Source organism: Falco peregrinus, chromosome 1, assembly GCF_023634155.1.
Source record: "Falco peregrinus isolate bFalPer1 chromosome 1, bFalPer1.pri, whole genome shotgun sequence".
In the NCBI taxonomy this organism is placed as follows: domain Eukaryota; kingdom Metazoa; phylum Chordata; class Aves; order Falconiformes; family Falconidae; genus Falco; species Falco peregrinus.
The window spans coordinates 25,229,835-25,243,629 of record NC_073721.1 but is presented as its reverse complement, the minus strand read 5'-3'; the positions used below and the strand labels follow the sequence as shown (position 1 = coordinate 25,243,629).

Genomic DNA, 13,795 nt, shown 5'->3' with positions numbered 1-13,795 from the left:
GATATATTACTATTACATTTCCCCTTGCAAGTGTTAAAAATTCATAATGTAGGTGTCAAGTCCTCCTGCGTTTCCCCTACAAACAGTGAGTTAGTTGAAGGGCTGACTTTCTGGAGGGTATTTGTCCCCAGGAACTTGTATCGGGTGTAAAGAATGTCCTTGTCTAGAGGGAAGCCGTTTTGTTTGGATCAAGCTCTACTTACAGTCATGGAGCACAAGGGAAGAGGACTGGCTTCAGCTGTGGGCCAGGAGATGAAACAGGCCTGTTGTTTGCCTTGGAAGGGAAAGGGACAGAAGTGGCACCAGCCATGGTTAATTTGTTCAGCTAATGAACCATTTTGCAAAGTGAGACACTGACCCTTTGGTCATATAGTGTCACCAGTGAACTGTCTTAGTGTAACAGCTGCACCTGCCCTGGATAGCATTCCAGACTTGACCCACGTTGACGTTTGCTTCAAATGGAGAAGGGTATCATGCTGAAAGGAAACCCCTAAATGCACTGTGTTTCTTTTCATGGTGAAGCTAACGGCATGTCATTGTGGAGGGATGGTGAACTGTGATGCTGTAACCTAGCAAGGATGGAGGCTACCCTTCAAGTGAGTGTCTATGTGCAATAGCTGCCCATTTGAAACAAGATTGGTAGAGCCAGAGTTCCCTCAGGAAATAAATCGGATAACAGTTTCTTCAGTACTGTTTTCAAAGGAGCCCTTCCCACTGATGGGCAAAGTCCTCTAAATGGCCATGGGGAGGAGAACATGGATTCTTTCTAGTGATGTTTGGGTACTTTTTATTTTAGTATTTAAACCCCAAAGAGGCTTTCCAGAGCCATGATGAAGGTTTAGAACAGCTCAGCTCTGTGGTAGCCAGCATCTTCCATGTGAAATAGCAGATGTGAGGTTCTTGCCACATTCTTTGAGTGTAACTTTGAACCAAAATGTCCCATTGAAGTGCTGTCATCGCCAAGATGAAATCAGCTCCTTTCTCCCACCCTGGAGAGTTCATGTACACAGATTCCAAAAGTGTTGTCAGCAGGGATTGGATGTGCCAAGATTTCTCTATCTCGGGGTGGGGGGCCCTGAACCCAAGCTTCCCATCATGCAGGTGTGTGCTTAAACCATGACACTGGCTACTGTTTTCTGCTGGGCCTACCCTCCCTGTGTCCCTTGTATGAAAAAAGTAAGCAGCCCTGTTTCAAATGAAGACAAACCATCTTTTTTTCAGGAGTGATTTTTTTTGTGCGAACTCAGTTTTTACTTTCTGGTCGTTGTCTCATCTAATAATAAAATTAATCAATACCATAACTGTTAGAATTAGTCTTGGCTTACACTATGCCTTTCATTAACTGCCAACCCAATAAACTGAGAAATTATATGAAGAATGGAAAATGTCTTGAGATTACTGACTGTATCCAGAACAAGTCAGAGCTTTCATTACTGTTAGGATCTAAAGAAGAGAGCAGAAAACCCTGTCTTCTGTTAGTGTAGTATTGTTATTGCAAAATCTAAGCTGTATCAAATAGAAAGTGATTACTGACCCACCAGGTTACCAGAAAATATGAAGTGCACTACCAAGATGCAAAAAGCATTGCATTGACATGTGGTGTGAAAATAGTGCCAGGAGGAACCCTTTATCTGATTCCAGCAGAAACCAGCCGATGCAGAAGGTTTTGTTCATACCGAGTGAAAGCAAGTATCACTGAATGAGTCAGGTATGGCTACTGGTTGTGGGTTAAGGATGCTTCTGCATCAGATCAATAATTTCACTGTACACGCGCAAAGGTGCATCCAATCCCCAGAGGAAATCCAGATGTGCCCATTCAGGAATCCTCTTGTGATAGATGAGCCTTTTGATTTGAGACAGTAAAATGGCTGCATCCTTGGCATCTGCAAGCCAGTCTTGACCCCCAGTCCATACTGCAGTTGGTACAGTCATCTCTTCTACGTTGTAGGGAGGAGGAGTAGCCTGAAAAACATCAAGCAGTATGGGAATGAATGTCCAGGAAAGCACAGCAAACTTTAAACATGCATTTGGGGCTTTCTTCTGGCACTGTTCAAAGTGGAGGTGCCTAAACCAAACAGGAAGGAAGTGCCCTCGCTTGGCTTTTCTGCCTGTGCTCGTAGGGATGACCCAGCTGATAGCACAGCCAAAGGAAAAATGCCAGCTGAGTTGACAAAGAGTTACAGTTGGGCCTTTGCCCTCTCAGCTAGGAATCCATAGGGCAGGAACCTGGAACAAGACAGAAGATGTCAGGATGCCTCTGGATAAACCTCCATCTTGGTCCTTTTGAAGTACTGGTCAGCCCCAGAAGACATACACAGTCTAGTTAGAAAACGCAATGTGTGACAAGGATGAAAAGGAGCATGGCGTCACTTCTGTAGGAGGAGAGAGGAAGTAGCTCAGGACTCCTGAGTTTGGAAAATAGAGGCCGGAGCAGGGACAGGAAACAGGTTTATGCGGTCACAATGGTGTGAATAAGAGCACAGGAAGTCATTATCCCCTTGCTTCTCATAACACGAAACCTAGAAGGCATCCAGTGACTTTCCAGGGTCAAGCAAATTCAAAACTAACCAAAGGAAGTTGCGTTTCATGGAAGGCCTCATTAAAACATGTAATTCATAATGATGGGCTGTTATGGAGACCTAAAGGGTAGGAAGGTCAAGGATGGGATTAGAGTCTTAAACGGAGAAGGGGTTCCTCAGGGACTGCTTGAGGACAAAGCCCTTTTGTCTCTGGGTGCCAGAATCTAGGGGTAGCTATTAGCCTTCCAGTTGCCCTCTTCATACTATTGTTTCCCTGGGCTCTCATGCTTTTGTAACTGTTTCAATCATGTGAGCAGGCAAGATGCCTGTTTGCTCTTATCCATTAGATGTTCTCTTCTTTTTCAAAATTAATTTTTGATGTTTCCTACCCTTACTTCACTTTATTCCTATTTATAATTAAATTGAAAAGTTTTGGTCCCCACCCTCCACTTTGCTTGCATGCTTTCTATGTTGACTTCCAAACTGGAAAGTAGTAATTCTTTCATCTACTTGTATTCTGAAAATGTGTCTGCTGCTACATCCTTGCTTTCTTCCTGTGTGTTTCTGTGTTGTCCAAGGGTGGTAACGTTGTTTCACCAAAATATACCTGTTGGTATTTTTCCATGTTCTTCTTTGAACTGCCCCAGTCATAAGCTTGGAACTGCCCCGAGTGGGCCTCCTAAAAGGATGAACAAGAGAAGGGGAGTTACAAAGCTAGCATTCAGGAAGTTTGTGCATTCTTTCCCTGCTAAGCCTCTGACTCCAATGTAAAGCCTGAACAAAAGTTCTTCTAAGAGATATGAAAGAGCCAGCAGTAAATTAATTACAAGTCTCAATCAGTGAAAAGGAGTCAATATTTTTTGTCAGAACCAAAAAAACCCATGGCTTCTGCAGAAACACCCTGGGATGCTCTCATAGGCAGTTTGTTCTAGTTTGTAAAATTGCTGTTAACAACCTCCAGCAAGTTCCTCTCACTGCTGCTTCTGACAGTCATGTTGCTGTCACTCGGCTCCGTGAGTGGCTCTTCATGTTTGCTTTTCCCTCCCTGGTTTGAATACAGAACTGGAACCATTTCTAGTTTTCCCCCTGCATTCCTTGGCTTTGCCTACAGCATGGGTTGTTACTGCTAGGAGAGACACCATCAGTGGGATCTTAATATTGGAGGGGAAGTGTCTATTAACTCCTTTAACAGTAATAAAAGTAATGACAATGAAGGCTTAGGAGTATTACCCCTGCATGTTTGTACTTGCCAGTCTGTGGCTGGATGCTGAATTAAACCTGAGTCAATTTGCAGAGCTCCCCCCACTGTGCCTTTGTAACCCTTTTTCTTTACAGGTCTAGGCCTTGGTTACAAAAACAGCTTAATCAAATCTAGTATTTTATGTAAATTCACAGCCAAAAGTATTGTTTGATTTTGAGCAAATGCCTGTGCAGGTGTCACTCGAACTCATCTATGTGTTTGCAGTGTTGAAAAATGCATTAACACTCTTGCAAGCTCACTGTGCTTGCAGCTGCTTTCTGCTCTGCTCCAGAGCCTCCAGAGCTGCCGGGGAACCTGCCTTGCATGCAGCAGCTTCTGTGACTGAGCCCAGACTTCACGAATCCTCAAAGTGTGAGCCCCAAGACAGAAAGGCAGATTTCATCAGCACTGCTGATGAGGATGCACTGTGACAGTACCTTGTAAGTAAGGGATATAACAAGTCTAATAAATAGTTTACTATTTATAGTTCTATTGCTGTCCAGAAACTGATAGTTTTGAAAGCAATAAGTTAAAATACTAGTAAAATTTGATACTTTACAAAGCAGCCAATGTGTTCTCATTTCTTACCTGCACATTGGAAACAAAACTGATTTCTTAAGGTAAGCTCTGTACAGAGCAGTGGGCATAATTTATAAAAGCTACTGGATACACAATAAGAAAAGTGATACATACACCCACATACTCAGCTTCCAGCACACATATTTTTACACAAATACAGCATTTCATTGTTGGCTTCAAATGTACCTGTATCACACAGGGTATTTCTATCCTGCTGGAAAAACAAGGTTCAATGAAAAGTAGTGCTTTGAACTGAGATTTCAATTGTAAACCACAAGTTGCATGTGTTTCCAAGAAGTTAGCAATGGCTTCTCCACAGGAGATCAGCTATACCCCCTCTGTAACGTTCAGCCAGAAGTGAATACCTATTTTGTCTTCCACGAGTTTGCTAGTACCTGACTCCAGTGGAGTATGTTCTGCACGGAAGTTCCAGAGGTGGTTTGGGCAATATACACGTTGATTCGGTTCTGAAAGAAAATATTTAGTGAGTGTTGTCTTCCTCCCTTCTGTTCAGATGTACATCAAGATGCCTGCCACAGCTGTGTCATGTATCAGTAAAACCAACGTAAATTGAGTGGCATGAGCTGTGTGTAGCATGAGATGCCTAAGCATGTCTTAGCCCCCTGTGTCTGCCAACTCTCTCTCAGGTATTCCTGAGGTATCCTGTGCCTCTGAGCACATCCCTGATCGTCCAAGGCATGGAGGAGGAAGGCAAGGGGAATACATGTGTTCCTTTCTCCATTGCAAAGAGGTCCTGGAAACATGAAACAGATAGGGGTTTTATTTCTCCTTCTGTGGTGTGCCAGCATACTGAAGATGTGAAGTAGTCACAGTATGAACCAGGGGATGGTGCCCTAGGTGGGGTTTGGCAGAAGGCAGACCGCAGAGTTTTGGGGGCTTTGAGCAGCTGTTGATTTTAGGGATGGTGCCAAGTGCCCTTCTGAGGATTGAGGCAGTGGTCCCCTGCCCAGTGATAGGGCAACCAGCAGATATTGCTGTCCAGCAGTGGGGACTGTTCCCTGCAATATGATGTTGACTAATAGAAATTCAGAATTCATGCCACAGGATAGAAGGTAAGTTTTGGGAACAGAAGCTTAAACTCTTAGTAAAGCTGCTAAGAGTCATACATACCATGTCAATGTTTTTCAGGTTACAGCCACCCAGACTGAAGAAGACACTTCTACAAAGCTGGGCAAAAGCTCGGTGGCTGCAGACAGGAGCTATTAGCCTTCTTAGACATTCAGTCTGGGGGAGAAATTCTCTTTTGCCTAGCAAACCCTGTGAAATACAAAGGTAATATTCATTTAAGAATGTATAGTTGTACATTGTGCTGTTGTGTTACAAAAGGTGCTTGTGTCCTGTTCCTCTTCTCCAGTAATTTCAGTGGTTCTCACTTGCTTTTTCTTAATTTGCCAGATGATGTTCCCACAAACAACAGAGAAATTAGGTGTTTTTGCATTGCATCAGCCTGCTCAGGCATTACTCAATTTGTGTTACATCACTTTTAATAAAGAGATATGTTAAATGTTAACTCCAATTCATAGTTTAGCTCTAAGCTTGCACATCAGTTGTGGTTTTGTCTACAGGAATCTTGGAAACCTTTGAGGATCAGCATCTCTGTACCTCTCTGGGTGACCTGCCCCAGTGCTGCACTGTTGCCAGAGATAAAATGTTTTTCTTAATGTCCAGCCTGAACTTCCAAAGGCTTCAGTCATAAGGTAAATCTACCCACATGCAAATGAGTAGACTTCATAAAACCCTATACTTTCTGTTTATCCATTTTAAGAGCTGAACAAACAAGTATATAGTTAAACAACTGAAACCAAGATATCACATACCCTGAGCAATTTTTCAGGAAGGTAGAGGAGTTTTGTTGCTGGGCTTCTAGCATATTTAATAGTAGTGACAGGTGCCAACGCAAAATAGAGTTTGATTTTTTGAGCCAGCTCTGGCATTGTTGAAAATGCAATGAAAGCTGAGGAAACAAAATAGAGGAATTAAGAAAATTATTATTCATATGTTAGACTATTTTCAGTATTTATAAATTCTATTCTGCAATTTTAAACCTACAAGCAACTTTTTTTGGTGTTTAGAGACTATGGTTCAGCCTAGATTTGTGTGAAAACCCTCTTCTCCATATGTTACCAGCTTGTAGTTTTATTTCCCTCTTCAGACAGAGATTTTTTTCTATATTTTGCCTCTGCAGCTTTATTCCAAACCAATTTAAACATAAATGCACACTTCTGATGTACATTCATGCATTTCATATAGTATAGGGAGGAGCAGATGTTTTTCTTTTGGTTGATCCAATTTCTTCTTTTCTTTTTGTGTGTGTCCTGCCCAAACTGACCAACTTCTCTTTCTGTACTCTCATCTTCCTATTTTGTTTATTTTGGTCAATTGACCAGCTGCTGTTGGACATGCCCTTGCATCTTGGAAAGAAACAATTTGCATGGCCCACAATAATTTCCAGTATAATTCTAAGCTGACAGACTTACAGAAACAGTGCATTTGGCCCATTATGTTTTATTCTCTTTATATTAAATTAAAAATGCCTACATGCTGAAAACAGCTTATCCTGCGTTTTTCACACCTGCAAAGAATTAATGAAAACCCCAGGTACATTCAGTATCTCAGTACCTCAAATCACATTTTATTCTTGTTTTCCTAAAACATTGGTCTGTTGTGTATAACTTACCAATAGTAGCACCTTGTGAATAGCCAATATAGTACAACTTTTCCTGTCTGGTTTTCTCCACAATGAAATTTATTGCTGCTGGAAGATCAAACTTTGCCATCTCATCAAAACTGCAGGCAGGAGATTGAAGGAGAGGCATGCATAAATTAAAAATCAGACTTTGAATTGAATTAATGTTTTTATTAGTCTTGTCAGCAAAGAAACATCATGAACCATTTAGTGAATCATTCAGCTATTTTAGGTTCTGTGTTTTTCTGGAACTGAATAGGGAAGACACTACTCAAGATTTTCTGAGGTATTTTCCCTCTTGACATCAACAGAAGGACTATAACTTGAAGAAGTGTCAGGTTGAATTGTAACTGTCTACACAGAAGGAACAAGTGGTGATATAGTAAGAGAGCTCCTTCCATGGAATCATACATTTTATGCAATTTGTCATTAAAGAAAAGGTCTATTTTAAAAGGTTCATTAAAATAAGTGCAAAAATTATTCATATTTTCTCTTTCTGTGATTTTCATGTTATTGTAATACACAGATGAGTGTTTCTAAATGGCTTCCAAAACTGCCTCCAGAACTGAGGATTGGCTTGGAGATGACCTGTGTGGGTTCCTCTGAACTGCTCTGTTGCTACGCCTCTAGTTTGAAGAACCCCTGCTAACAGTAATGGAAGTAGTCTCCATCGCTATTAAAGTTCATGTGTGTATAGGAGCACCTCAGCAAAAGTGAATGTAAAGAATGCTTTTTAAAAGGCCAGCATATGTAAATCCCTGGGTTAGCCAGCTTAGTTAAATATGTAATGGTGGGCAGTAAAGATGACCTTCAATGGTTCTGACTACCTGAAAGCCCAGAATTCCTCTTGATCAATGGAATAATTTTGATGTTTTCTGGACCAGCGATTCCCTCTGCTATTTCCCATCCAAACATCAAAACCAGCATCGGCTAGCATGAAGCCCAAGCTGTTGTTGGGCAGGTTTGTGACCCAGTTACTAGCGTCTCCCAATAATCCGTGTTGGAGAAACACAGCAGGTTTCAAAGCTGAAAAGCAAATCAGAAACAAACAACAGTTCATGATTTTTTTTTTCATTTTTCTGGTAGTTCAGGGACATTACTGTCTGACATTCAATATTGGGATTTGTTCCTATGCCAACTTCAAGGGATACAACGAATCATAATAACTAAGTATCCCTTTCTGTAAAGAGAGAACTTCTAAGGTTTTGTAAGGATTTCTGGAAAGATCTGCCTGACACAGTGAAAACTAGCCTGGCACATACTGGTCATTGTTTGTACAGCTCAACTCCCTAAGCTTGAGATTCTCAACACTGATATAAAGAATGAAGGTGTGGGATTGTTTGCAGAGGTTTCCTTTACCCAAAATATGAATCAGTCACTGATATTAACCAGGTGTAAGCAAAACCAAAGCAAAATTAGAGGCTGGAGCAGCTTTCTCTAAACAGGCTGATAGGACAGATTACAGCCTTTGCCTTTTTTTTTTTTACTTTTACTCACCAACTCTTATTATGAGGGTATATGCTTTGTATTATAGTGGATTTTCATTAGAAATAGGGATGCTTGACACCAGACCAGTTGATCTTGCAAACTGTTCAGAGCAGCCAGAATTCTCTGCTAGAAATTCTTCTACTTACACAAGCTTTGGTGGATGTTTTACAAATATAAGGTATCTCTTTCAAGAATGTGTCCTATCTTAGCTGGTTTTATCTCATATTAAAGAACTGTACCTGGATTTCCCTGGTTCTGTGTACCATAAGGAATTCTGTTAATGGTAATAATATAACCATCTTCTGTCGTCACTTCATACTCCTCACTGGGGTATCCTTTGTAAGCAATGAGCTCATTCTAGAAGAGAAAGTACAAGTGCATTTGCCTGCAGAAGTCCATTTCATAAAATATATGAATAAGATATTCACAATGAGGGAACGGTAAAGAGCAGATACAACTGGGGATTTAGTCTACATATATTAAGCATCAAAATAAAGCAATATCACATTGGATATTGTAACCTTAAAACCACAGTAAATTTGCTTCATTCTTTGTGTTATATCCATGATTTGACTATTCAGTTAAAATCTGTTATAAAACCCCTGTATTGTACTACTGCCATACAATCATGACAAGCCCTTGCATTCTGCTGATACAAGAATCACTACAAGCTCATAGCAGGAGCTTATGATTCCTATAGCTGTGATGAGGAGCTGTGTGGGTGCATGGTCCTGATCTGCTGTAATGCAAAATGAAACCATTTTATTTAAGCTACCTTCAGAGAAATCCAGAGAGGTTCACAACTGCCCTTTTGTGAATGGCACATATGCGATGAGTACCACTGAAAAACTGACTACATTATGGAAAAAAACTGGATCAGCCACTTGCATAGTCAAAGGAAAATCACTAGCTTAGTCAATCTTAAGCTCTGAAATAAGTATTACTTTCGATATGTAACATTCCACTTCTTTTGTTACAAGAGAGGATTGTTTTTTATAACCTGTTCTCAGAGAATTACTCAATGTAATTTGTCATGCAGGACAGAAAACCCAAGATTTTAATGAGTGACTAAAGATCTAAACAAGCTTGCTTGGCAAGAGGTGCTCTTCTGAAAAGCTTGCCATTTATGATCTATGCCATGTCATTCAAAAAAAGGAGAAAACATAAACCACTAATTATTTAGAGTTGTCTTTGCTGATAAAATGCTGACATTCTAAGTGGTCATTCTTTCACACAGGAGATTAGTGCCAACAATAGCAAAGTGGTAACTGATACTTCAAAGGAAATTTAAAAACTCTGGAGATTTACTAAGGAAAGGTGTTTGCCTTAATTTCTGTGAAACATAAGACGTGCTGCTACAGATGCAGACAGAAGAGAATAGAAGAGAAAGCTGTAGTACATAGAGCGATTAGAGGGGATGGGTTAAATAAAGGCAGTTTATCTAACACCTAGAAACCTCTCTGCTGTGAGACATGCATTCCTTCCATCCCCAGGTCACTCTACTGAGCAACTTACAATATTCATAAATGCTTCAGGATCCACAGTTCTCTTCATTCTTCTGAGTTCTTCTGAATAAGCAATCCCCTGAAACAAATACGTCACGGCAACACACAGCCATATCTTCTCTCTGGATAGAACAGCATATTCATCTGTCAGTAGTCCTGCTCTGCACTTGTAATCCAGACAGGTTCTGTACTTTTCTGATGAGGGAAGTGCTGCCTGATACCAAATGGAGCTAGACTGGTACTCCCTACTTGTTAATTAAACGGAACAAAGCTGACTTTAAACACCTCTTTGCCAGAGTTTGGCAGCAATCTGGATTCTCTGCTAAGCTTTGGACCAGGATACTGCTCTCAATCAGGACAAAAGTGTCAGTGAATCCAAAGAAAGGAGCGAAGTTGTTGGAGAAATGGATTTCCCTTGTTCTGAGAAGGCACTTGCATTACCATACCACGCATTTGTTCCGTAGAATGATTAGGAAACACTTCTGGCTAACTCTGGGGAACACTGGAGTTATTGGGCAACTCGTGACTGAATCAATCATTGTCACAGTGAAGTTTCCAAAGTGGAGACAACCAAGATGTTGGATAGCTAACTGAAGAAACAAAGACAATTGAAAATAAACAAATTAAAATACTTATCATTTAATTAAGAACTTAGGAACATAAATAAAGCATTTAATTGTAGTTGCCTAGCGTAATTTATGCAAAACTGCTCAATGGCAGAATTTATCCAGTCCACAGAATAAGGATGGAGAAAGGAAAAGAAAGGTTGGCTAAATGTAATGCTAGCTAGAGACTGAGTGCTGGGTTTTGTTCAGGGAATAGGGAACAAAAAACCTGATAGGAGACTAGCCTGCTTAGATGCAACATAGCAGCTCCACAGTCTGTGAACACCTGCATAGTCTTGGCTCAAAGAAAATGCAGTGTTTGAATTAGAATTCTCTACACCACACAGATCCCTAGAGGCCATGTCTAAACCTCTGTTGTCCCAGTGATAGATGTCTAAGCTAGACTGAATCAGCCAAAAAATCTATTACATTTATTATTTTCCCAGTCAAGACGACTTTATAACTTTTTTTCCCAAATACTACAAACAGCTTATTTTTTTCTTATCACAGAACAGCAATTTATATTCTGACGTCCTAACACTATGTTCTGATATAATCTGTATCTTAAAAATATTTGACTTCTTTTGTAGAAAAAGGAACAGACATTTGAAAAACTTTTTTAAACTGAGCTAGCTTTCTTTCCTTTTGTTGAAAGCCACTACCATCTTATTCCTGCGCTTACTATTTTCCTGTGCCTCTCCAGTTATCTCAGGGTAACCTGAATTCAGGCTAGATGAGTCATGCTACTTCTCTTTAGCCAAAAGAATCTTTCAAGAAATAGCCATCCTTTCACCTATGTGAGTTACAAACAAAACAACACAACAAAATATATTTGTTCTCAAATAATAAAGCAACTTCTCAAGCCTAGGTTTCATGCTGTCTTTTGCAGCTTCAACAAAGCCTTCACCAGTTTTGGGTCAGAGAGAAATTAAACTGTGACCAACCTTGTTCCAGGAATCATGTATTTGGCTGAGCAACCGAGAAGACAGAAGAATGGAAACTCAATTCCTGGGTGTTTGGAAGCAGTTCTGGGTAAAGACGGCAGCAAAACAGTGGTCATGCACTGTTTTTTCTCCAATCATGCAACACCTTGGCAATAAGCATCTATTTCTTTCCCACTCCTCATTCCTTCTGCTACTGCTTCGGCTTTTCCCTAGGGTAGCACAGAGAAAGGCAACTCCTTTTATTCTCAGACCTCATGCTTTTCATCTCCTTAGCTGCCACAGCCATAACAAGACTCTTTTTAATATCACAGATTGCTGGATTTTTAAGGAGAATACCAGCCTCTGTGGAGTGGCAGAGCAGGACCAGGAATTCTGAAAACAAATATGTTCATAGATATACCTTATCGTACCTAATGAAATTGTCAATAAACCTGCAACAGTTTTTCATTAACAACCTTCCATTCCCAGCTTCTCATGTTACGTGGAAAGGATGGAAGGAACTCTGACTCTTTGATACTTCTGTAGATGTTGTTGCACATCTTTTTCTTTTATTCTTTTAATGCTTGGGCTGCTGTTCTGTAATTCTGTAATGCTTGGGCTGCATTGTTGCAGGAGTGGTTTCAGGAGATTTTCTTTATTCCTATTTCACCTCTAAAATGGCCATAGAATAAAATAGATATTCCCTACATTAATAGCTACGAAGCTAGAATGCTTTTCGACAATCTGTGTGGATTCAGGAAACATTACCATCATGGCCATTGTCTCCGTGGTCTCAAGCATACTGGAGATTGGCCAGTATTGCCCAGCAGTAGAGACGAGGTAGCTCTGAGTAGATTGTTAGGTCTTTAGGACCTTTGTGACGCTCTTCTTTTTGTGGAGTAGAAGCATAATGAAGCCATGTTCCCTAACCGGTGTCTTAGCTATTTCTGTAAACAAACTTTGCAGAAGTATGATTGAGATTTTGTTTTGGTTTGGTTTGTTTTTTTTCCGCTGCATATTCTGCTATAAAGCTGGTGGAGATGGCATTCTGCCTGTTCTAGCTTGGTATTTTAAAACTTTGCAATTATTATTTTTTTCTTGTTTAGTTCCCCACACTTGTTCCTCCAAATATTCATTCTGTCTCACAGTTGCTGTTCACCCATGTAGAACAGATTATCTTATACCCTGAGATGAACATCTACCAAGGCTGTGAACCAGCTTTGACATTTCTATTTATATTATAGCTTGCATGCTTTCTCCTTGCAATACTGGTTCTGGTTAGGATCAGAATTTTTTAGTATACCCTTAGAGGATATTTTCTTTGGTATTTATGGACCAGAAAGAACTGTTCCTATAAGATTTGCTAGCAGGCTTTCAAAGAGAAATATAAAGGTCCAACTTAAGGTTCTGGCAGGGAATTGGGAGAGGAAATGATTTTCAAAGAGCTGCTTTAGAACTTGAAGTATTTCCAAATATTGACTCTACACATGGGGTGGAATTTTTTTTACATCTTCTCTTTATTTCCTTTCATATACTTTAAGATCTTTCATCCTCCTTCGAAGAAAACCAGGTTTCTCCTTTTTAAAGTCTTGGTGTCTTTCAAAGCTCAACAGGAATTCCATGAGTGAACTGTTCAAACATGTACTTGCCTTCAAGTACCTCATGCTACTCTAACTGATTAAGATGTGTTATTAACTGCTGTAAACAAAGCCAGCTTCATTCTTTAGTGTAAAGCAACGCTTTATTTACAAAAACAACTCAATAAAACAGTATTGAGTAAATGGTCCGTATATAAATGGCATAACACCATAAATAGCAAACTAGTGGATAAAGTCATCATTGCAGGTTATTGGCAGCACGTGTTTGAAGAGAGTGGGATGGAGAAAGAAGATGAACAAGGGTGAGTGTTAGGCTTATTTTTTTCAGACACAGACATGCACATTCTGTTGTAAGTTGACAGGTTTTGGGGTAAGTTGCTTACACTATTAACAAGTGTAGAATTCAGTGGAAATGCTTAAAGGTTGAAATGTTGCTGTCAGAGGTGTGGCTGCAGCTTCACAAAAGCAGTCATACTCAAATGGACCTTAAACTGGTCAGTCTAGATGCCCTTATATAAATAGGTGGTTTTGTATATATTGTTGACTACCTGCTCAGTTCATGAAACCTCCACTCATTCCAGTGCTCTTTTTGGATAAAAAAAAAACCCAAACCCAAAACCAAACAGCAATG

At 40.1% G+C, this 13,795-nt stretch overlaps 1 protein-coding gene across 1 annotated transcript; it reads right to left on the bottom strand.

Annotated features, from left to right (window-relative positions):
* Positions 1–1,080: 1,080 nt before the first annotated feature.
* On the bottom strand, positions 1,081–10,160 carry LOC101914582 (lipase member M). The gene is made up of 9 exons (XM_027788914.2): positions 10,049–10,160; positions 8,773–8,890; positions 7,873–8,071; positions 7,037–7,146; positions 6,177–6,313; positions 5,470–5,616; positions 4,734–4,805; positions 3,127–3,198; positions 1,081–1,962 (listed from the first exon to the last, which is right to left on the bottom strand). The coding sequence occupies exons 1-9, from the start codon at positions 10,085–10,087 to the stop codon at positions 1,729–1,731; spliced, it is 1,128 nt and encodes a 375-aa protein (XP_027644715.1). The 5' UTR covers positions 10,088–10,160; the 3' UTR covers positions 1,081–1,728.
* Between the last annotated feature and the right edge of the window lie 3,635 nt (positions 10,161–13,795).

Excerpts from the sequence above, each read along its gene's own strand:
- LOC101914582 (XM_027788914.2), bottom strand. The coding sequence starts at position 10,087 with ATGAAGAGAACTGTGGATCCTGAAGCATTTATGAATATT. Across the intron at positions 8,072-8,772 it reads ACAGAACCAGGGAAATCCAG|CTTTGAAACCTGCTGTGTTT; the intron begins GTACAGTTCTTT and ends TTTGCTTTTCAG. Across the intron at positions 4,806-5,469 it reads ACCTGAAAAACATTGACATG|AACCGAATCAACGTGTATAT; the intron begins GTATGTATGACT and ends ATTTTCTTTCAG.